The sequence below is a fragment of the Cololabis saira genome, chromosome 5 (assembly GCF_033807715.1).
Source record: "Cololabis saira isolate AMF1-May2022 chromosome 5, fColSai1.1, whole genome shotgun sequence".
NCBI classification, from domain to species: Eukaryota; Metazoa; Chordata; class Actinopteri; order Beloniformes; family Belonidae; genus Cololabis; species Cololabis saira.
The window spans coordinates 18,790,432-18,814,721 of NC_084591.1; the positions used below are offsets into that span (position 1 = coordinate 18,790,432).

At 41.2% G+C, this 24,290-nt stretch overlaps 1 protein-coding gene across 1 annotated transcript in view; it reads right to left on the bottom strand.

Moving 5' to 3' along the window:
* gan (gigaxonin) overlaps positions 1–24,290 on the bottom strand; it is a 35,323-nt gene continuing 11,033 nt past the window's right edge. The window contains exons 6-13 of the mRNA XM_061721131.1: positions 22,196–22,347; positions 18,244–18,365; positions 17,696–17,808; positions 16,187–16,336; positions 12,720–12,856; positions 5,697–5,831; positions 2,574–2,683; positions 1–2,470 (exon numbers count right to left, since the gene is read on the bottom strand). Coding sequence (XP_061577115.1) covers positions 2,298–2,470; positions 2,574–2,683; positions 5,697–5,831; positions 12,720–12,856; positions 16,187–16,336; positions 17,696–17,808; positions 18,244–18,365; positions 22,196–22,347 — 1,092 coding nt within the window. The 3' untranslated portion in view covers positions 1–2,297. The remainder of the gene's footprint in view (positions 2,471–2,573; positions 2,684–5,696; positions 5,832–12,719; positions 12,857–16,186; positions 16,337–17,695; positions 17,809–18,243; positions 18,366–22,195; positions 22,348–24,290) is intronic.

Below are 24,290 nucleotides of genomic sequence, written 5' to 3' on the forward strand. Positions count from 1 at the left end.
TGGAGGAGCTGTAACTCAGGTGAGCAGGCCAACCCAGACACCCCACAGAGGTCTCAGACGCTCAGAGAGAGAGGGGCCCATGTGGGATGGCCTCGGAGTGTGTAGCAGAAACTCTGCTGAAATGCTGAATCAGGAGGCCAGGAGGGCTTCTGTGGAAAACAGAGGCCAGCCGCTGATCTCCAGCAGAGCAGGTAGCTGCTTCCAGTCTGCTTCCGTAGAATTGTCAAATTGGTTTGATTCACCGCACAAATCGGCACTTATTACTTTTGTAATACTGTATTTGACCCGGTCTTTGTACGTTTTGACCGTATAGAAACGTAATTCTTGCCATTGTAAGAATGAGTGAATGTGTACCTGCTGTACTCTACTGCCCTTACTTTAAACAACTTGTGCTTTCTATTATTTTACCTCTTTTCTTATCATTTTATTTCATTTTATTCGTTATTTACTGTTTAATTGTGTCTTGCTGCTTTTAATGTTGATGTAAAGCACTTTGAATTACCTTGTGTTGAATTGTGCTCTATAAATAAACTTGCCTTGCCTTCTGAAATGAGTTGCGGACTGACTGACCCTGCCGGAGACACATGAACAGCAGCACATCCCCGAGCAGTCGCTGGTGACAGCAGCTCACGGCCTGTCAAAGCAGCTGTGTGGGGATGGCGAGAGGAGATAGTCTAGGAATAATGGCCCTCAGATTGAACTATTCGTGAACTATAGCACTGTAATCATACCTTTTTTAGTTTAGGCGGAAATTGTACTTTTTGGTAATAAGAACATATAGGACTCCTTCACTTTTCTCTCATTTATCAGACAAACATAAATCCCTTTAAAATATACTATTACTTAGTTGTCTTGAATGCCATTGAATAAGAGGGTGGAGCTCTTTTACCTATATCACCCGAGCCATCGCAGATCGGAGCGGAGCGCGTGAGCAGCTGAACAAATGTTGAGTACAAGGCACTCTGGTGCACAACAGAGCAAAAAAGGAGGCAAGTAAAATAAAACAAAAAGAAAGAAAATGTTCAAGTTGAAATGAAATTGTGAATTTTGGTCCCATTCACGACATGACGGGAGTCCAGTGGCCAGGAGTACGCAGGCTGGGGAACCAGATCGTAGATGACCTTGCTGACACAGTCCTCCCAACTCATCACGTCAGCACGTGACGGGCCTGGGCGTCGATCCAGCAGCTGACTCCGCCCCCTACTCCACCGCCAAGCATTCGTAAGAAAACCCATTTTTTAAAAGTGTTACTGCAACCGACTGCAAGGCGATTTAAAAACTAAAATCTTTTACGCGTTTATTCATTTCAGATTCAATTTTCAGAGAAAAAGGTGCCTCCTTTAGATATATTTTGTACATGTATGTTTATTTTATACGGAAGAGTATTAGGGCCAGGCAGGAGAAAAATAAAAATAATATTTTAGAGGAGGAAGATTTTTTTTTTCATTATGCACTTCGAGAAAAAAGTAAAAATGTCGAGAAAAAAGTTGAAATGTCGAGATTAATGCTGTAATACAATTTCGAGAAAAAAGTAAAAATGTCATGAATAAAGTTGAAATGTTAAGAAAAAAGGTGAAATTTCAACTTTATTCTTGAAATTGTATTTCAAAATTAATCTCAACATTTCTACTTTTTTCTCGAAGTGCACAATAAAAAAAAAATCTTCCCCTGTCAAATATTTTTTCTCCTGCATGGCCCTAATACTCTTCCGTAATTTTAGGTTCATGCTTTGAGCTAAACGGTTGTTAACGTGGTTGTGATTAGTGCGGCATTTGGAGTGTGTACAGATGAAGAACATGATTAAGATGGTTTAGTTAGTGTTTACTTCAGTCAGCTAACATCTATGCTCCAGTCAACCTGAAAGGTCTGAATGACTGATGTAGAAGTGGCGTGCTCAGGTAAGCAGCAACAAACGGGCTTTTCTCGCTCTGCCACATTTCAGAAATCCCGAAAAGCAAACTCCCCCTAATGGTCTCTGGTGAATTAAGTGCGTCATCGTTTCATGGACGACGATGTGGTAGCCAGTGTCTAATCTCCCACCGAGCCTAAAGTAAACCATTAAACACAATAAAAGCAGGAATGTCCCTTTAAATAAGAAATCCATGTTTAAAAGGAAGTTGTATGAGTTTGGTTCAGAGAAAAACCGACACGTTTACAACTTGTCTGGTCTCATTCTGGTGCCATGGAGTCCTACAGCAGAGAGGGGTGTGGAGTAGCGACAGTAATATTGCAGTGCTAGTGTGTTCCCTAATTCGCCCTGCAGCAGGTGGAGGTACCGGTGTGCGGCTCCGTCAGAGTCACACTCGGATCCGGAACATTCCCTGGCTCAGCTGGAGGCGGAACAGCCGGCAGTTGGCGATGCGCAGGGCGGCGCAGGCCGTCTTGGAGAGGTCGGTGGTCCGCATGGGCTTGGTGCTGTGCCACGTCCCCGTGCTGCGGCGGAACACCCGGATGTAGTCGAAGCTGGTACCTGGGCAGGGAGCAAACACCGGGTCAGACGCCGAGCCTCCAGCAACCCCCCCCCCACCCCAGGGCCCCCCGGGCCCAGCCGTGCGTGCCGTTCCTCCACCCACCCGTGTCCAGGTCTCCCACCACGTAGATGTTGGCTCCGATGGGCACGGCGCCGTAGACGAACGAGGAGCTGGTCTGGATGCAGAGGCTCTGGTCGTCCAGCAGCATCCACCTGCGTCGGAGCAGACAGTGTGTAAATGTAAACATACTTTATTTATATAGCCGTTTACAGCCACGTCTAGGTGAGCCAAATGGCGCTTTTCCACTAGTACCTACTCAGCCCGACTCGCCTCGCCCCGGTTTTGCGCTTTTCCACCAGGGGTCTAACGTACCGAGTAGATACTTTTTCTGTAACTACTCTGCCGAGGTTCTAAGCGGCTGAGTCGGCTGTATCTGACGTCATCACACTACAGGCCACCGATTGGTCGGGGGGTAGGAGTCAGACGTCTGAGTCAGGAGGCGGAAATCAGCTTCTTCATTTTATTCAACAGGCAATGGCAAAAGTCACTGCGGTGCAGATGTTCATAAACCTGGTGGCTGAAGAGAGAATTAAAAAAAGGGATCTAGACGGGCGATAAGGAACGACAAGATCTACCAGGAGCTCTGTCACTTCATAGCTGCTTGCGGTTACCATCTGACTTTTCAGCAACGCTAAGACAAACAAACAAAAAAAAAAAAGCGTTGCCGTTAAAGCTTCTTTCACCCTCATTTTTTAACTTGATATCGAACACAAGCCGTTTAAATCACACAATCAAATATGTCACAGCAGCTCAAACCTCCTACTTCTGATCTGGGTATTGAAAAGAAAGGGCAAGGTGAGTCGAGTCGAGGTGTGGTGAGTCGAGTCAGGCTGAGTAGGTACTAGTGTAAAAGTGCCAAAAGTGCTTTACAGAATAAAACATGCAGAAATACAACATAAGAAAGAAGAAAAAAAAAAAATTGAAGAAAAAAAGTATAAAAGAGTAAAAAGTGTCACCACACGACTGGGTATTAAAAGCCATTCTAAATAGGTTTTAAGCCTTGATTTAAAAAGGCCCATGTCAGAGATTGAATTTTGACCTGGGCACTTCCAACAACAGTTGGCTTGAGGATCTCAGCGCCCTGCCAGGCTCACACAAAGATAAATAGGCTGGGGAAAGGCCGTTGAGGGCTTTAAAAACTATTTTACTCATTTTAGTTCTGAACACGAAAACTTGGATCCAGACCTGGTCTGCGTTGCACATGCAGTCCAGGTCAGGCTCGTTCAACCAAACTCAATAAAAGTTCACTGTATTGGGCCGCTCGGTGGCGCAGTGGGTTAAGCGGCGGCTCATATACTGAGGCTACAGTCCTCCTACAGCAGTCGCAGGTTCGAATCCCGGCCTGCGCACCTTTTCTGCGTGTCTTCCCCGTTCTCTCTCTCTACCCCTTTCCACTCTGCATCTCAATAAAGGGCCACTAAAGCCCAAAAAAATCTTAAAAAAAAAAAAAAAAAAAAAAAAAAAGTTCACCGTATTTATTTCTCTGGAACACAACATCTGAAACAAAAAGACGAGCAGCGTCTACTCTACTGGGTTCTATGATGGGATTTCATGTTTGCCATCATCAGCTTTGTTTTATCTGGAAATCAATCTCCATTTGTGCATCTCAGTTGTTCAACACATTTGGGAAAAGTTAGTACAAAAAAAAATGTAATTTCCAGAACACCTTTTCCTCTCTGAGAAAGACTTTGAGGAGAAGCAGCTCCCACTGTGAGGTAACTAGCCCCACCTGATGATTCCTGTCCCCGGTGTGGCCTCCGGGTAAAGTTGTGTAAAGTTTCGTCAACAAAAATTATGACTAAATATCGTCGTCAACGAACCTTTATCACCTGAGGAAAACGAGATTTAACGAAAATGCCGGTCATGTGACGATAACGATAGTTAAATATATAATGCAATATTGTAGAGGAATAAAAACGGAACTAAAATGTAGAATACAAAATAAAAACTCTGCTAAAATGTGTCTTCATTTTCGTTGACCAAAACGAGACGAAATGTTCTAACAAAGATCCTTAATGTCCATGTTTTCAGTAATTTTCTCTGGTTTAGTTCTGCTGGTGACGTCACGTCCTCAATCCCAGTCGCTGCAGCGGGGAATCAGATCCAGAAGATGCAGCTGCAGGTTAGAGGCTGATGCCGTTAACGCAGAGCTCTAGTTAACGTCCATTAAAAACAAAGTTACATAGAAAAACGCAGGGATCTTCTCTGGGGTTGGAGAAGAAGAAGAAGAACCATCTTTGGATACACTTTCCTACATAGACGTGGAAAAGAAAACCGAATGTGTCGTCGAAAAAGAAAAAGACGGGGAGAAATGCGGAAAAATAAATATGTTGTAAACTCAAATTAGAGTCTTCTGTATCTGGAATGAATGTATTCTTGAGTCTATAAGGTAACAATTATATAATAAGATAACCTTGTTTTAATTGTATAATAGGAACTATGTTATATTTGGGGAGGACATTGCATTTAATTGGGACAAACTCTTCCCTGGGCTTGTACGTTCAACCACTGTAAGTTCTGAAACTAAACCCTTATTTGGAATACTGAGCTTAGCTGCAAGAAAAGCAATAACAAAGAAATGGCTTAAGCCAGACATCCCATCTATAGATGAATGGTATTATATAATTTATTATATATTTGTGATGGAAAGAATTACTTTCTCAATGAGGCTGTGGCAATCTAAATTCAAAGACATCTGGGAGCAATGGAAAATGTATATTTCCCTGAAATGCCCTGCTTTTGTTTCATTTTCTTTTACCTCTTTTAAACAAGATTTGTTTGAGTAACTATTTTCTTGTATTACTATAATAGAAAACACCCCATGGTCATGTGTCTGTTATAACATGTTTTGTGAATGGAAAAAAACAAATTGGAGCTCTGTGTTGAAACAAGTAACTATGCAATAAAGATGTATGTATTGTTGACATGTGATTCCAAACAAAAATAAAATAAAAAAATGCTCAGACTTTTAGTCGACTGAAACCTGACACGACTAAAAGGAGAATGAAAGTGACTAAAACTAATAAAAACTAAAATGATAGCTTGACCCAAAGACTAGACTAGAACTAAATCTGAAACAGGCTGACAGAAACTCAACTCAACTCAACATCTTAAGAGAGCAACAATGGACATAGATGATGCAATAAAGAAGAAGGAGAAAGGCACCTCCTCATCTCATCGTGGTAGAACTCAGACTTGCAGGTCATCATGTGTCTTTCCTCCGGGTTTTCGTTCTCCTGGCTTCTGACGCCACCGAACACGTAGAGCTCCTGGCCGACGCCACAGGCCACCGAACCGAACCTGAGGGAGCAGATTACGACAGAGATCATGAGCAAGATGGAGACAAACCCTTTCCATGCCAGTATTCAAACAAGACTAAAGGACCTTTGCATCTTCATACAGAACTGAAAAAAGAAAACAACCACTGTGGCCGACTTAAAGTGGGCCCACGTGGTTTCTCTGATTTATCATGATGAACTAGAAACGGGAAGACGTCAGTAAGTTTGTGGTGGCAAGCATCAGATGACTTGGTCAGCACCGGGAGGATGAACGTAACACTGATTCTGTGAAATATCAAAACCCAACTGTTGCAACATTCCCACGATGATGGAGACTGAAACCACAGTATAAACATTGCGGCAACGTCTTTCCCGTAAACTTGTGACAAACTTTTGGGCTAAAATGAAAGCAAACATGGTGGTATCAGTTTCTGTACACTCAGGGAAAAACACGTGACCAAAGATGCCCCGAGTGCTCTGGTCTGCAGCGCAGCAGCTGCTGGACACGCCGACGTCTTCCAACAACTGCAGCATTTTCAAAATGAAATGAACAGAATCAGATCTCAAGATATAACTAGAACGTTTTATCAAAGTACACTGGAAGGAAAGCTGTTGAACTGTAATGTCTTGGTGAATTTTGAAGTAAAGGTAAACGGGGTTTAAATATATATATATATATATATATATATATATATATATATATATATATATATATATATATATATATATATATATATATATATATATATATATATATATATATATATATATATTAGGGCTGTGCGATTAATCGATTTTAAATCTAAATCGGATTTATTAATCAAGACGATGTTAAAAAAAGGAAAATCGGAAAAATCGATTTTCCTTTTTTGCAGCTGGCTGCATTACAGACAGAGCTCGTCTAGTCATCTTTGTTTGGTCAAGAAAATTGTAAATGTTGTCACTTTACTAAACTCAAGGAGGATTTACAGTATCTTTCAATTGCACTTCATTCCCAATAGGGAAATGTGTTTGCTATTTTTCTTTAAAAATAAAGATAAAATATTTGAAACAATTTATTCCATGGTCTTTAGTAGTTTTACCAAAAAAATCGAAATCGAAACCGAAAATCGGGTTTTCAGAGAAAGAAATCAGGATTTTATTTTTGTCCAAAATCGCCCAGCCCTAATATATATATATATATATATATATATATATATATATATATATATATATATATATACACATATGATTTATTAAAATATATATTATATATTTAAAATGCATATATGCCTTAGGTTTTTACCAACTTGGTATTAACCATTAATATATATGCAGACAAAAAAACCCACATGTTCTTAGCAAGATGGACAAAATGGCATTATTATATACTGTAAGACAGTAGTGTCTCCTCCCCTATTTTTCTTGTACTGTTGTATACCTGTTTTTGTTTTTCTATTATGTCTGAAAATTGAAAAATAAAGTTAAAAAAAAAGAAAAAGAAAAAAAAGAATTAACAGAAGTTTGCGTCTCCGTCCATGCCTTGGTTGAGCAGTTCCACGTGGGGACTGTTCAGGGAGGATGTTGAATTGGTCTCTGCTGATATTTGCTGCATAAGAAACACTTGAAATCAGTCAACCTCAGAAACTAGTCTGGTCCACCTGTGGGATACGGTTTCATCAGGACTGGCCATGGCGAACCGGGCCCGATTAACTTATTCATTTTGTAGGGGTGTTGAGAAAAAACGAGGAAAAAAACTGGTATTATTTTAAAAGATTAAAGTCAAACTAGATTGTTCCACATCTGTGAGAGTGAAACAATGCCTCAAAAGGAGAAATAGTGGATTAAGGACAAGGTTGAAAAACGAGAGTGGCGTACAGAGCTGGAGCAAAGAGTCTAAATACCGGACTGTCCCTGGTTGCATAAATGGGAAAAGGTCACGCTGTCCTATATTCAAGGTTTACACTTTAAAAATCTAGAGCGTTAGATCTACAACAGCTGGTAGTGCAGCGCCAGCAGCCTGCATGTGCTCGCTCTAGTTGGAGCTTTGAACATCATTTCATCACAGTTTCGTGGGTGTTGACAGATGCAGGACAAATGCGATGAGCAAAGTAGAGCAAAGTAGGGCAAGTGAGGAAACAAGGGACAAGTTCTGATGCCAACTTTGAGATGAAGGTCAGAAACGCTGCAGAGATGTCTAACAAGGGCCGAGCGGCGAAACAAAGTAATGCCTGGCCGTGGCGAGCCCCAAACACCGCTGACACGGAGAGTTCAGAGAGCTCCACTCCCAGGAGACTGAGCAAAGACATGATGGACAGCCAGCGCCAGGGGCAGAGCTAGGATTGGTCTGAATACGGAGACAATTCTCACGCCTTCTCGTCTTAACTCCTCACTAGGCCTGTGTTGAAAAGATTGATTTTCTGATTCTAAATCGATTCTCATATTAATTCCTCAAAATCGATTCATATCTCTAAAGATCAATTTTTTTTTTCCCCCCATCATTTCATTGCGACTTTTGGTATTTTTTTGTTTATGCCCAATAAAGGGATGTTTTGTTGGACATGAGAACAACTAGTGCCATGTTTTTGCCTTTAAATATGTTTAAAGGTATGAAAACATTAAAGATTTCAGTTATAATTGCATAAATTGCCTATATTTCTCTGCTTTATATACTGTCTTGGGGTTACATTCAAATTCTCATAAATGGGAACAAATAAAACCGATTCTGGGAGGTGATTGGTCTTTACAGCATCATTAGCTGCCAATACTTGCTGTTGAATCTCAATATAATACTAGTATTAATACGTTGCATAACTACACAGTCATATAATTCATGCAACAGCTCAAAAAACAGTTTCAATAACACTAACCCAAATCAATATCGGAATCGAATCAGATCGAATCAAACCCCGCTAATCGATTCTGAATCTTAATTGGAATTGAATCGATTCTTGACATTTGAATGGACCCCCAGCCCTACTCCTCACTCACACTCCCTCACCAGTCTCACCTCGTTCAAGGTGCGACTCACATTCATGCCATTAATAAAAGGGGGCAAAAACTCCTTACCAATTTCACATTTATGTCTACTGTGAACGGACCAAATCCTTTTGCACACACGCAGACGGTCTGCTTCCATGCTTGCACTCAGACTTCAGACTAAATATCGTAAAGTTATTGACACAGGGATGAAAAAGCGGCAGCTTGGCCATCCCTATGTCAATAATTTTATGATATTTAGTCTGGTTGCTCTCGGGATTCAGTTTTTCCTTTTTCCAAAAGAGGATGGGGGGGGCCTTGAACATGTTTAAAGGGAGGGGAAGGGATTTCTGGATGACATTAACAAAAGAACAAACATCAGCACAACACGGAGAGCTAACTGCTATTCTTCTCTCCCCTACATGTGCAGGAGGACAAGCACGGACTCTGTCTGTGATTGGCTGGAGCCTTGTTTGTTATGGTCTGGATGAAACGCTGGGTGAATTTTGTCTTCCGGTGCCGTTTGTTCCTCACCTCAACCCGTATTTAGTAGCCATGACGCTCCACACAGATTCAGGCCTCCAGATCTTCCACTTTATAAGGATTCAGTTAAGATGAAGTCCTGTGTGGAGGTTTACAGGAGCGCTGCTCAGGAGTTTGGGCCTCAGACCTTTCCTCAAAAAGGAGCCTTATTTCTGGGCTTAATGAGGTTGTGTCTGTTCAAATTAATATACCGTAAAACACCAAATAAAGGCCCGGGTGTTTCTTTGCTTCCTATGTTTAGAGTACAGTTATTCAGTTTACAGTACACTTGTTCAGTTTCAGTTTCTTTTTACTGTATTTTTTTATTTTTCATACTCATTATTTATCTTTTTTGTTTATTTAGTCTGAGTTCATGTTGTCCTGAACATGTATCTGAGCTGCTGTAACACCCGAATTTCCCCTCTGGGGATCAATAAAGGACTATCTTATCTTATCTTATCTTAAATCGCTCAAATCAACAGGCGTTTATTTGGAACCTGCGTTCATTAGTTGTGTCTCCATTCAACCCAAATTTTATTGTACAACTTCGATTTAGCCAGCCAGCGCTAGCCACCAATGGCTCCTCCTCGTCAGCTACAGTCTGATACTCTTTTCCCATCACTCTTTTTTTTGTTTTTAATTAGTAAAACAATAAACAATTCTTTTAGTATTTATTTCTTGTAAATTGTCTTATGTTCCTGTGTTGTTTTATTTATTTGTGTACAGCACCTTGTTTCAGCTGTGGTTGTTTTATAAATAAAGTTAGTTGAGAATTACTCGTTTAATCTTCCATGACTCAGGCTGGCGTCTGGCACGCTGGTGAAGTATCCAAGCAAAGGGAAAAGAGAGGCAAAAAAGGAGGAGAAAATAGGTGAGCGGAGAGCTAGAGGCTACAAGCTCACCTCTTTTCCCCTCTTTTAGTTTTTTCCCCTCACTCTTGGATGCACGAGCTGCTCAACCTCATAACAAGTCATCAGTGAGGTCCCTCTAAAATTACCGGTAATTTAATAGTCACAAACCTTTCAATTTGTTTAAGGTTATTTGTTTGTGTTTAGGTAGGCTGTATTTGCATATGGTAGAATATTTATTCGGTCACTAGAAAAACAATGTTTGACCCCGCCTTTATTGGGGAAGGGCGTTAATATAAAACATATTTGTTACACCTGGCAGATAATTGGGACTCGGCCGTTATTTGACGTTTTACGGTACAGTAATCCCTCACTATAACGCGGTTCACCTTTCACGTCTCGCTGCTTCACGGTTTTGCATTGGGCATCGTGTTCTGCATTCTGATTGGCTAAACAGTCTCCCTGCTTCTTCACTTCCTCTGTCAATAACGTTGGTCGCTTAGCAACAATGCTGAGAACGGCCAATGAGCTTCAGCAGCAGCTCAAGAACGGGACCCTTTGATGAATCGTTCATTACAGTTCTCAGATATAATCCATGGTGGCATGTCGGTTTATAAGAATCTTTTTGTCCAGATGAAAAAAAGACATAATTAACATAATTACACATTAGTTTAAAAAAAAAATAAAAATAAATAAAAAAAGGTTGCTACTTCGTGGATTTCACTTATCACGGGTTCTTTTTGGAACCCCCGCAAAAAAACAGGGATTACTGTATTTCTTTTTAAACTGCGAAATTTCTGCCAAATTTCTGGCCTTGTGACAACCAAGCTGGAGACAGTAAGGCAACGGGACAAAATGACAACAGGATGAAGACACCGTCTGAAGAAACTGGATGACGTAGAGCTCGTCGGGAGTTCCTTCTCACGACTGCCAGATCAAACTTTGACCAAAGCAATCAGAGAATTTATCATCCTCAACCAGAAAAGGTGTGTGTTCCTGTCCGATAGCTCCAAGCCTCATCGATTAGAATTGGGTCAGATTATAATTGTTTCTATAAAAGTAAAAGACTCTCAAAAAAGAGAAATGCAAACTGGGAAAAAAAAAAGAAATGCCTCGTTGGATTTTCCTGCTGCTCTGACTCAACGGCGCTTCCTGACAGACATCCTGATGTTTCAGGGTGACGTCTGGCAGCTGAAGTCAAAGTGAAAGAAAAAGTAACAGATCTGGGGTTGCGACAGCCACCATAAACCATTTCCTGTTGTGCAACGTATGTAGAGTACAAGGCGCCCACAGCTCACATACAGCGTGAGGTCACATGGGAACGGGCAGCAGAAAGAACAGCTGATAGAAACAAATGGCGCTTTTACACTAGTACCTACTCAGCCCGACTCCACTCGCCCTTGTTTATTTTCCATACCCAGATCACAAGTAGGAGGGTTGGAGTGATGTTTGTAGCCTTGAGCAGACATGGACTGAGAAACAGGGCCGGTCCAAGCCTCCATGGGGCCCTAAGCAAAATGTGATTTTGGGGCCCTCTATTACTGCCAATAATACTGATTATTGATCATTGACACACCCAATATAAACTTATTTCATGTTCTTCCCTGTCATTACAAATACACTTGTAAAACTAGATGTAAGAACTTTTTATTGTAGTTAGATTGTAATCCACAGTGATTAAGACCATGGAAGCAGACAACAGATTAACAAACTTGCAGAAAAATCTTTCAATTAATAATTTGCAAAGTCAGCAACTGCCCCTACTGGCCACACAGAGAAGCAATAGATAGAAGGTCAAATAGCTGCACAGTTGCAGCAGTGTTGTTTCCATCATCCTATTGTCAGCCTGGCATGTTTTTACCCATCTATGGTTTTTAATCTGAAATGGGAGCTAATTCAGCTACAAGAGCGGCCTGGGCTTGATTTACACTTAATATTTAAAGTGTCAATATGCCAGCAATAGTCTACTCCAGTCTGTTAACATACTATTGTTTACGTAATAATATTAATTATTGTGTTTTTGTACAATAACATACCTTTAATAATGTATGACTCATCTCTCACACATAAAAAAAATATATTTTTTCTAACTCTTGGGGGCCCCCTAGTGGTCACGGGGCCCTAAGCAGCAACTTAGTTCGCTTATGCCTTGGGCTGGCTCTTCTGAGAAAGCTCCTGGTATATTTTTTCATTCCTCGTGGCCCCATCTAACTTCCTCTGGATATTTTCCTCAGCCACCAAGTTTAAGAAGGTCTCCACCTCGGAATTTGACCACGGATCAGATTTCTGTGCTGCCATTGTTCTTCAAAAAAAATGAACAAGATGCCGCGAGTCGCTCTTGAAATTATGTCACATCCTGACTCAGACGTCTGACTCCAACCCCCCGACCAATCGGTGGCCTGTAGTGTGATGACGTCAGATGCAGCCGACTCAGCTCCTTAGAACTTCAGCAGAGTAGTTAAAGAAAAAGTATCTACTTGGCACGTTAGACCCCTAGTGGGAAAGAACCAAACCGAGTGGAGGAGAGTCGGGCTGAGTAGGTTCTAGTGGAAAAGCGCCATAAGGCTCCCGGGTGTGTTTACCTCCTCTCTTTCAGAGGGCACAGGCCCGTCCACTGCTGGGTTTTGGGGTCATAGCATTCCACAGAGTCGAACAGCTTCCCGTAGGAGCCCCCACCGATGGCATAGATCTTCTTATTCATGGTGGCGTAGCAACCAACCTGAAGGAGACGAGAACAGCAGTGGTAAAATATCAATTTTACACCCTTTTTATGCCACAATGAAAGCCCTTTTGGATTAACTGCACCGGAGTGCAGTCGCAAGATGATTGGCTCCTTTCCTGCGGAGCCAGATTAAGCTAAACGAGCTGGAACCAAAAAGAGAATTACAATTATTATGGTCCAGTCAGGTCAAAGTTCACTTCTGCAGGACACTTCAAATTAGGCCGGCCAGCTTAAGTCTTCCCCTCTTTCATGAAGGGAATGACTCTGGTTCCGTGTACGATGCTCAGAGCCTCATGTGGTGGATCCGAGATCGAGTGACGCTGCTTGATGTCAGGAGTCAAGAGATAACATGGATCCATCGTGTGTGTGTGTGTGTGTGTGTGTGTGTTTAGGTCAGCTTCATAGCTTCTAGGTCAAAGATTGTCCATAAACGTGAGCGTAAAAACAAAAAGTTCACATCATCGCCTCTGCAAATCGTCCTGCAAAAGCGAGCTCAACTGCACATTTATGGCTCTCAGTCACTTCTCTGCTCAGCATGAAGTGACTTTAGTTACATTGATGCGAATGTGTGCTGCATACAGACAACAACCAAAGGAGGCAGGAAATGGACATTTAGAGACATTTCGAGTTTGTCCTCGTCAGTTTGTCTCCCGAGTCACTCAATTCCTTTTTGTCCCTCTGATATAGATATATATATATATATATATATATATATATATATATATATATATATATATATATATATATATATATATATATATATATATACCGTATATATATATATATAATATTTTTTTTTTAATAAATAAAAGAAGTTCATTGATAATTCATTGATTCAGTGATTGATTGATCACTGATAAAGGGGAGTTTTTCTTGCCACTGTTTGGTTTAAGGTTTTTTCTCCCACTAGGGGAGTTTTTACCTGCCATTATTTATGTTATTTTTATGTAATAATTGCTCGGCGGTCATGTTCTGGGTCTCTGGAAAGATCCTAGAGACAACTTCTGTTGAAATAGACACAGCACGCTAAATACATAAAATTGAATTGAATTGATAATGTCCTTTGCATCAATGTCAGCATTTATCTACAATCCTTTTTAAACTGCATTTTATTTATTTCCATGTGAATACTTTAATTTGTAAAACAGGACACCCAGTTTTACAAATTAAATATTAACATTCTGAACTAACGTTTCCAGAGTGACGGGGCCAGATGGCGTGGTGCTTCAGCGCCCCTGCTGGTCACGGGTGGTAATGCCACCTGGAAAATGCCTTCTACTGCACTCACCATTAATGAGCAAACTCAGAGCACAGTAATACCTTTACGAGGACAAAGAGAAAATAATCTGTTTTTGCTGTTGGTGCGATTAGTAATCAGTTGTTTCACCATGTGATGACTGGCGGTTTGATCATCAGTGCTGACGCATGCCGCAGTGTCATTGGGCAAGACACAGTCCTGTGCCGCAACCAAAGAGCTCTGCACGTTTCTTCAAATGTTTCTCAATAAAAACATGTTTTTCTTACTTGTCTTCTGCAAATTATGTGGAAACCTCATAAGAAAACTTTGCCAATCAATATACAGAAAAAAATTTGAAAAACGAGAAAATAAGTATAACTTAAAAGGAACAGAGATCTTTTAAAAAAAACTAAATACAGGACAAAGTTAATGGAACGTTTATTATTTGTTTATTAGGACTTACGTTATTTACCGTACGTTGATTACGTTGTGTTTCTGTAAAAGGTATCAGTTTATGGAACAATCTGGATACAGAAGCCAAAGAATGCAAATCAAATATTACATTTAAAAGAATAATAAAAGCCAGTTTGATGAAGAAATATTATGATAATTGTTAAGTTAGGTGACTAGGTACTGTAGGTTTTTCTTTTTTTTCTCTCCCTCTCTTTTTAGCACCATTGTAATTTTTTTTTTTAAAGAATACGACTATATGTGTTTGACGACAGCTATTTTGTGTTATTTTATGACTTTGTTGTAGCTTGGTTTTGTTTGTTTTTTAAATTACATTTATTGAAAAGTGTTTGCTTTTTTTATTGATTAATTTGATTTTTTTTATTATTACATTAAAGGGGACCTATTATGAAAAACATGTTTTTTCTTGTTTTAACATATATTAAGTGGTCTCCCCTCACCCTGCCAGCACAGGGGAGACAAAATACCATGGAATTCTGCAAGCTCTCTGACCCCCACCGGACAGAGTCCCCCAGTGTCACGTGATGTTTTTTTGAGCCATTCTGAATCTGCGCCTATGGTGACGTCACCATAGGCGCTCATTTCCATAGGTTCAGCCTCCGCTGCTGAAACCACGCCCACAACCAGCTCTCTCCGCTGCTGGAGCGGTCCTTCCTTCAGCCAGTCGGACGCGGCGCCGCGGCGGAGCGGATCCGGGTTAAATCATCCAGGTTCCCGGGTTGTTTGGGAGCTGGGTCCTCGGGGGTCTGTCCCAGGTCGGACCAGCTTCAGCCTCCCAGATTTTCAGCCAAATCTGTCGGTTTGATCCCCGGTAACCGACGATGCGCCGCAAATGCGCTCCGGAGCCGCTCTGTGCGCCGGGCGAACCGCCGTGGAGTTGCGGCGCCCGTCGCGCAGCATCCGCCGGGCAGATCCGGCTGAAATTCTGCTGGTCGGTCCCCGGGAGTCCCTGCTACCAGTCCAGGCCGGTTCCTGCGGTCCCGGCCGGTCGGAACCGGTCAGATTTCCCGGTTAAAGCCGCGGTGATGCGCGATGCGCCCCGGAGCCATGCTGGGCGCCTGGCGTGGCTCCGGGGCAGCGTTCAGCATCCGCCGGGCAGATCCGGCTGAAATAGTGCATAAATGTTATATTTTATTTTTTTAACAATAAAGTTTCCATTTGTGAAAATTCAGTGTTGTGATAATTTACAGGCTCGGGCTGCTCTGGCGGAGCGAGGTTTATTCTCCTCCCCTGCTACACATCATTCAGGGAGCCAATCAGCACAGAGCCTCATTATCATACCCCCCCTTCCCTAAAAATGAGGCGCAGAAAAAGAGGTTAGAAGCGGTAAAACTAGTGACAGGGCCCACAGGCTGGATTTATGATTTATGTAGAAAAAACAAGCTTTAGATTGTTTTTAAGACATTCAAGGCCTGTTTAAAATATACATTAAATGCCATAATATGTCCCCTTTAATTGAACTTTGATTTCTTAGGAAAAAGGGACAGATGAACTGTTTTGTTTTTTTTAATGAATGAAATAAAGAATAAAGACTTACAAAGACTTACTTGAACCTCTGACCGTGTGTGTGTGTGTGTGTGTGTGTGTGTGTGTGTGTGTGTGTGTGTGTGTGTGTTTACCTTGCGGATCATGGTCATGCTGGTTTGTGTCTTCCAGGTGTTGCAGTGTGGATCAAACACTTCCACAGTGATCAACTCCGTCTCCTCATTTTCTCCCCCGAGGACGTAAATCAGGCCGTCGAGCTCCACCACGCCGAAGTTCTGGCGCGCCTGAGAGCATCGGAAAGGCCTCCATTAAGCCAGGATACAGGTTTTACTGCACGTTCTGTCCCAGAGCCACCTTAGACGAGATTCAGGTCCACATCAGGCAGATGTGGAGCTGTTTACACCAAAAACAAGTATCGCCTCCAACGGGTAGGAGCGTTAAAAACTCTCAACTATAACATTTGAAAGCATGAATTTTGCAGCTGCTTTCAAAAAGAACAAAATTAACCAATAAGATGGAAGGGATAAATAATTATGCATAATAAAAAACATGTTTTGTCTTCTCTGGAATGTCAAACAATGTTAAAATCCACCAATTAAAAACACTAAATCTGAAATAAACACGGTCTGCTAAACATAAAAATAAATAAATAATTCCACTTGATTATCATTTGAAAGAAATCATATTTAAAAAAAAAAAAAAGTAATTAATTCCTTTTCACTTACATACAAACAAACAAACAAATAAATAAAAAAGCCATTAAAGTGTGTCCCTTCTGTCTTTTCTTCCAAAAAGGTCAACAGTGACACGTAGTGGCCACAAGTTAGATGATCATGCAAAAGCACAGGAACTACACAAGAAGTTATGGTGCTTTTCCACTACTACCTACTCAGCCCGACTCGCTTCACTTCGTTTCTTTTCAATACCCAGATCAGATGTATTTGATTGTGTGATCTAAACGAAGAAGACAACAACACTAAAGATGTAAAATCTGGAGGAGATGATAGATGTGCTGCTGGGTCTGTGGCTTCTGTTCGATATCAAGTTAAAAATGAGAGTGAGAGAAGCTTCAAGCGGCGACACTTTTCAATTTTTTTTTACTTTGTCTCGGCGCTGCTGAAAAGTCAGCTTGGAGCCGCAAGCAGCTATGAAGTGACAGAGCTCCTGGTGGATCTTGTCATTCCTTATCGCCCGTCTAGATCCCTTTTTAATTCTCTCCTCAGCACCAGGTTTATGAACATCTGCACCTCAGAGTTGGATCATGAAACAGACTTTTGCGCTGCCATTGCCTGTTGAATAAAATGAACAAGAAGCCGCCGTCAGTCGCTCTTTCACTGATTTCCGCCTCCTGACTCAGACGTCTGACTCCAACCCCCCGACCAATCGGTGGCCTGTAGTCTGATGACATCAGATACAGCCGACTCAGCCGGTTAGAACTTCAGCAGAGTAGATACAGAAAAAAATATCTACTCGGCACGTTAGACCCCTAGTGGGAAAGAACCAAACCGAGTCGGGCTGAGTAGGTGCTGGTGGAAAAGTGCCAATAGTAAGTGACTGAGCTGCTCAGGAAAGCAGTTTGACACCGTCAAAGAGACTAATCTGGTCTATGCAGCAGTATGGTTGTTATTGACAGGACTGTGCACCTGCAGCAGCGCAGGGATGGGGCTCCAGGTGTTGGAGTCGGGGTCGTATTTCTCTCCGCTGTCAAGGAGCGTGTTGTGTTCATCTGTTCCACCAATCGCAAACATGAAACCCTCTGAAAGACACAAGTGACATTTCTATCAACCCTTCATTAATCTGCTGACCTCGTCTCTGTAATCCAGACATTTTCTGTCTCACGGATTCCTGCATTCCTGTTTCACTTCTGCTTAATTCAATTCAATTCAATGTTATTTATATAGCGTTTATTACAACAGAAGTTGTCTCTAGGATCTTTCCAGAGAGCAGAACATGACCCCCAAGCAATTATTACATAAACAATGGCAGGTTAAAAACTCCCCTAATGGGAGAAAAACAGTGGCAAAAAAACAAGAAAAAGAGAGAACAGACAGAGAGAATGAAGAACAGAGAAAGGAGAGACACAGACACAATGGCTAACTACAGGGATGACTATATAAACAGATGTAGACAGCAGAGATGTAGGGAAACGGATGCATTTTTTTTGTCTTTGCAGTCTGATAGTTGCACTGACCGGCAGCGATCACGCCGTGGCCGACGCGGGCGACGCTCATGGGCTGCAGCTCAATCCAGTCCTGTCTGTTGGCGTCGTACAGAGGACACATGCAGCGCGTCACGGAGGTCGGCTTCCGGGTTCTGTGCAGAACGAGACCAGTGATCTTGATGACGTCAGGACCATTATAAACCTTTTTCTTTCTGGTTAGGACCACATTTCTAAAACAGCATCATTTTTTCTAGCCGAGACCCATGACTGTGTTAAATTTCTGGAACGGGGAAAGGGTGCTATGAGAATGCTGCTCTGGTGCATCTGCAGTGTTGTTGCTACTTCAATTTCCCTACACCGGGTGATTTTTGGTTGCAATGAACTCCATACAGTAACATAATCAAGATTGCATGATTTTTTTAAGTTTCCTTTTTGGGCCTGTTTAGCCTTTGTTAGCTGCATAGGATCAGACACGTTCAACAGTGATGCTCATCTACATGCTGGATAAAGATTTTTCCGTTCCAAATATTTTGTTTACATGCTGTCTTTGGGTATTCTCAAAGTAAAACAATGTCCACATTGAGGAAAAGTGTTCAAGTGTGCTAATTCATAGAGAATTAAAAAAAAACAAACAAACAAAAGAATCTGACTGATTTTGTCAAAGCAGGTACCTGAAGTGCTTGCTGGCGTCTCTGGCTTCAAACAGATGACATAGAGAGCTGCCCTCCCTCAGACCGGTTCTCTGAGACCTCTCTTCCAGGTAAAAGGTTGACTGAATTAATGTGCATATGCAATATGATCTGCAGTTTCTCCATGTTACCAACTTTTAACAAACTGGTATTTAATATGGGCAAGATCCTTTTAAATGTGCTAGTTTTCTGCATCAATTTGCCAAAAAATTAGATCAAATCTTAATTTTTTAATCACAAATGCGAATACTTATGAAGGTTTGAGCTGCAAACTTTCATGTATACAAATAAAGTTGTTGTCGAGCATGTGAAGGAACGTGTAATTGACGCGTCCACCGCGTGGTAGCAGCAGCTATCCAGACTGCTGCTCAACACTACCGGCCTGCACGCTGACTTCAGGATCAACAGCTTTTTGTCATTATTCATCTGATGTTGATAAAAACACGATCAAAAAACGTTTTTTTTTTTTTATGTTCAAGACTTCTCCAAAACTGAAACCACACATATCACACGGTCCAGTACAAACGCTGGACTTAGACTTGGCCTCTAGGAACAGAACTGGTTTATAAGTAGGGACTGCTTGTAAAAGACAAACAAACAACATACAGTTAAATATATGATCATTAGACATGTCTCCATGTTACACATCGACAGTGCTGGAGGGAAAAGTAAGTGAACCTTCAGAGTTTCCAGCAGCAGCGTTCATTCTTACAGAGTGTCGCTGCTTGTTGTCAGGAGTCAAGAGTTAACATGGATCCATCGTGTGTGTGTGTGTGTGTGTGTGTGTGTGTGTGTGTGTGTGTAAGTCAGCGTCATAGCTTCCAGGTCAAAGATTGTTTTAAGTCCATAAACATGAGCGTAAAAAAAAAATGATTGGAGTGTCAAGTTTACATCATCGCCTCTGCAAATTATCCTGCAAAAGCAAGCTCAACTGCACATTTATGGCTCTCAGTCACTTCTCTGCTCAGTATGAAGTGACTTTAGTTACATTGAAGCCAATGTGTGCTGCATACAGACAACCACCAAAGAAGGAGGCAGGAAATGGGCATTTAGAGTTTGTCCTTGTCAGTTTGTCTCCCGAGTCACTCCAATTCCCTTTTGTCCCTCTGTAATAGTCTTTTTTTTTTTTTTTTAAACAAAAAAAAAAAAAGTTAATTGATAATGTCTTTTGCATCAATGTCAGCATTTATCTCAAATCTAAAATTTTCTCAGTGAATACTTGAGGCTGGCTCGCTGTTAGAATAACAGAACTGCTGTGGCCCGGTTCTAGGATGTCTGCTGTAATCAGCTCTTCCGGGGTCCGTCTGTAGCTTCTCCAAAAGCATCTACTCCAGGAGGTGGATTTTCATGTCCAAAGCCGTGTCTGTGGTGGATTTAACTCGTTTGGATCACGGCCTCGCTGCTTCACTCAGCTTCTGTTAAACTTCTCCACAGGCACCGGTTTACACACAGTATGTTGCACTGAATGTTAAACTGTTTTGGAAATACAAAAGAAGGGAACGTTTTTCCTAAAGAGACAGATGATTATCTGTGCAGCTGAATTATTCTGCACTTGTGACAAAGCAAGTTAAGGGAATAACTTAAAACTGGTAGTGCAAACTTTTCCTCTCCGACATCAATCCAAATGTGTCATTTAATCCTAGATTCAAACTGAAAGCGTCAAAAATCGCCTGTGGAGGCTCAGGACACCTGCATCGCGCTGCTTGCCAAAGTATGTTGATGCCTGTCGACGCGTGCAGTGGGCAGGGCTTTCAAGCTGCGCTGCAGAACTGGAGGCAACAAAGTGCATATAGTCTACACCTATCTATATGTAGCGTGCACATCTTCAGTTTCCTATTTCACCATGGATCACACTTTGGGAAGCCTTCTTTATATCTCAGCGTTATTTCTGCATAGATAAGAGTGAGTTTGATGCTCCTTAACAAGTTTGGTCCCGGATCAACAGCAACCATCAGAGCCGTTGGTCCCGGTGAAGCTGCAGTCTGTCTGCGGTGAACACTGACACACCGGGTCGGAGCGGATTTGGTCATATTGTTTAAACTGTGTTTTGTGATTAATAAGCACAGTTTTTAATTATTTTGTGTTGGATCAATGTAGCAAATAAAATCGTTGGGACCATCCAGCTCCTCAACCATCAGTTACGTGTTTCACATGAACAGTTCTGGTAAATTAGCCAAAATGTCAGTTTGCTGGATGAAATATATTAATTCCTGATAAAATGGGTTTGTTAGTGCACAGCTATGCTCATGTGTGCATGTGAGTGAGTGTACGTTTGTGTGTACTTGAAAGTACAATCTGCATTGAGGCTTCTTGTTTCGGGAATCCCAGTCTGTGATTGGACGCTGCCTCGGCGTCGCCGCTGCTCTAGGGCTGGGCGATATATCGAGATTTTAATATATATCGATATATTTTCAAACACGATATGGTACGAGACAATATCGTTTACATCGATTTAAAAAAAAATACAAATTTATTTATTTTTTTTTTTTTTAATGATTTTGATATAGCTTATTTTGTGACAAATTGACTTGAATGTTTTATTTGAGATTTGCACAAATGTTTTGTTATTTGCACAACTGTCAACCTCAGTGGAAAAGTCTGCCTGTTACTGTCTACATTGTATCAATTGCAGTGTATTTTAATTTAATTGTTATGCAGGAAAGGGATATTTGTTTTATTTTATTCAAGAAGCATTTTTATTCTATATATGCAGGCAGTTTATTTTTATTTCATTTATTTTATACATTTTGATATTGTGCAGACCTCTGTTAATAACGGTACCTGTGTGACATTTGGCACGAGGCTTTGTATTAAAACTGACTGTTTTTTTAAGGGTTTGCCTCAGAAAAAAATGAAGCTAACAGAGATGCTATGCTATAATGCTTTGGGGGAAACCCCAATTAAGGCACAGAAAAAATATCGAGATATATATCGAGTATCGCCATTTAGCTAGAAAATATCGAGATATGACTTTTGGTCCATATCGCCCAGCCCTACGCTGCTCATTCGCATAAAGTTGAGATTCTCTCAACTTCATTGACGCTCCCGACACCTCCAACGCCTCCGTGGCCTCCGTGGCCTCTCACAGTGCGCTTTCATAGAAAATGAAAGGCAGCCGGACGCCTATGAGGCCCGTGGACGCCTATGAGGCCCGTGGACGCCTATGAGGCCCGTGGACGCCTATGAGGCCCGTGGCGCTTTCAGTGTGAATCCACGGTTACAGTTTGGTTCAACCACTAATAAGTGGTAAAACAATGAAAACCTGGTTGTGGGACAAACATACAGCGCCTTACTTGCGGTCTTCTCCTCCTGCGATGACGATGCACTCGGAGTAGCCTCTGGGCTTGAAGGCGTCGAGCATGGCCTCGCCCTGCAGCTGCCCCTCCGACAGCACCTTCTGGCAGAACTCCCTGATCACCTCCCTCATCAGCGGCTCCCCCATGGTCTGACGGGACGACAAGCAGGTTAGTAGCTGACGTAGCAAAGAATTTAGACTCAAAAACAGCAAATGCCACCCGAAACAAATGGGAACACTCCTGTCTTTATCTAGTAACTGAGTTTAACTCATGATTGGGTCTCAATCTATCTAACATTTGAAAGCATGAATTTCACTGCTGTTCTCAAAAAGACCAAAATTAACCAATAAGATGGAAGGGATAAATAATTCTGCATAATAAAAAAAATATGTTGTTTTGTTTTCTCTGTAATGTCACAGAATTTTAAGATCCACCAATTAAACCACTAAATCTGAAATAAACACGGTCTGCTAAACATAAAAATAAGTAAATAATTCCACTTGATTATCATTTGAAAGAAATCATATTATTAAAAAAAAAAAGATTTTCATTCATTCCTTTTCACTTTCATACACACAAACAAATACATAAATAAAAAAAGGCATTAACGTGGGTCCCTTCTGTCTGTTCTTCCTTTCACAACTATGCAGCAGATTAACAGACCTACATTTCAAATGGGTGAATAAAAGCTATTTTGTGAGAGGTTTTAGTTTGAGCTACGGTTGGCATCAGATCCAATCCAAACAAATGCAGGTTTAGATGACGAGGCTTGAGTCACCACCTGCATTTCCCACAGGGACCTGTGAAAGTTAAGACGTTCATATTTCATCAGTGCTGTAAATAGAGAAGGAGATAAGAAAACTCAGCCAGTTTTTCCCATATTTAATTTGGGGGAAGGTGCAGCAGGCCTCGGGGCTGTTGTTCCACTCCACTCCACTCCGTGTTTTTCCAGTCACTTTACCTCACTGGCGTAGGCAGAAATATTTTTTTGGGTGGGCCAGGACAAAAATGGGTGGGCCATATTGTCCCAGAAAAAGCAGAAAACAGGATAAACAGTACGGTACACTTCGAGAAAAAAGTCGAAATGTCGAGAAAAAAGTTGAAATGTCGACGTTAATGTTGAAGCACAATTTCGAGAATAACGTCGAAATTTCGGAAATAAAGTTGAAATTTCGAGAATAAAGATGAAATACAATTTCATAAATAAAGTGGAAATGTCTCCTCTGGTCCATCAAATCCAGTTAGGAGAGCGACTGACAGCTATGCAGCAGCAGCCGTAACTAACTAACTTACATCCTTGGAGTATAATGTTAAGGGTACGTTTCTGAAGTTATTCAATTAAATTTTATTTGTATAGCGTCTATTACAACAGAAGTTGTCTCTAGGAGCTTTCCAGAGACCCAGAACATGAACCCCCGAGCAATTATTACATAAACAATGACAGGTAAAAACTCCCCTAGTGGGAGAAAAACCTTATGCCAAACAGTGGCAAGGAAAAATTATGCAACTGCATATGTGTTTCAAATCAATATAAAGCCAATTTGACTTTATTCTCTAAATTGTACTTCAACATTAATCTCAACATTTCGATTTTTTTCTTGACATTTCAACTTTTTTGTGAATCATGAAAAAAAACATCTTCCTTCTCTAAAATAGTATTTTTATTTTTCTCCTGCCTGGCCCTAATACTTTTCCGTAGAAAACAGACTTTTGTTCTGCAGTGGCAAAATAACTACATCACAAATCTAAATAAGTTGCATGTAACGCCAGTTCATCCAATTCTGCAACATCTTCCAACCTCCACTGTTGTCCTGCTTTAGTGAACTCCCTCATTCACCTCTGCTACAAACTTTGTTGTCCCTCCAAAACTGACACTTGACTTAAACTCTTCTGTACAAACAGACAGATTAAAGGCAGTGTCAATTTTACTTTGTATCTGCATTACAAATGCATTATGACAGTTGAACACAACATGCTCAACCAACAGAGCGTGAAAACCTGTCTACATCGGCCACTAGCCTATTTGCTGAACTGGCAGCGCATTGGCTCTGCAGCGCACAACACAATAATTAACAATTTAAGTGTAGTTTAC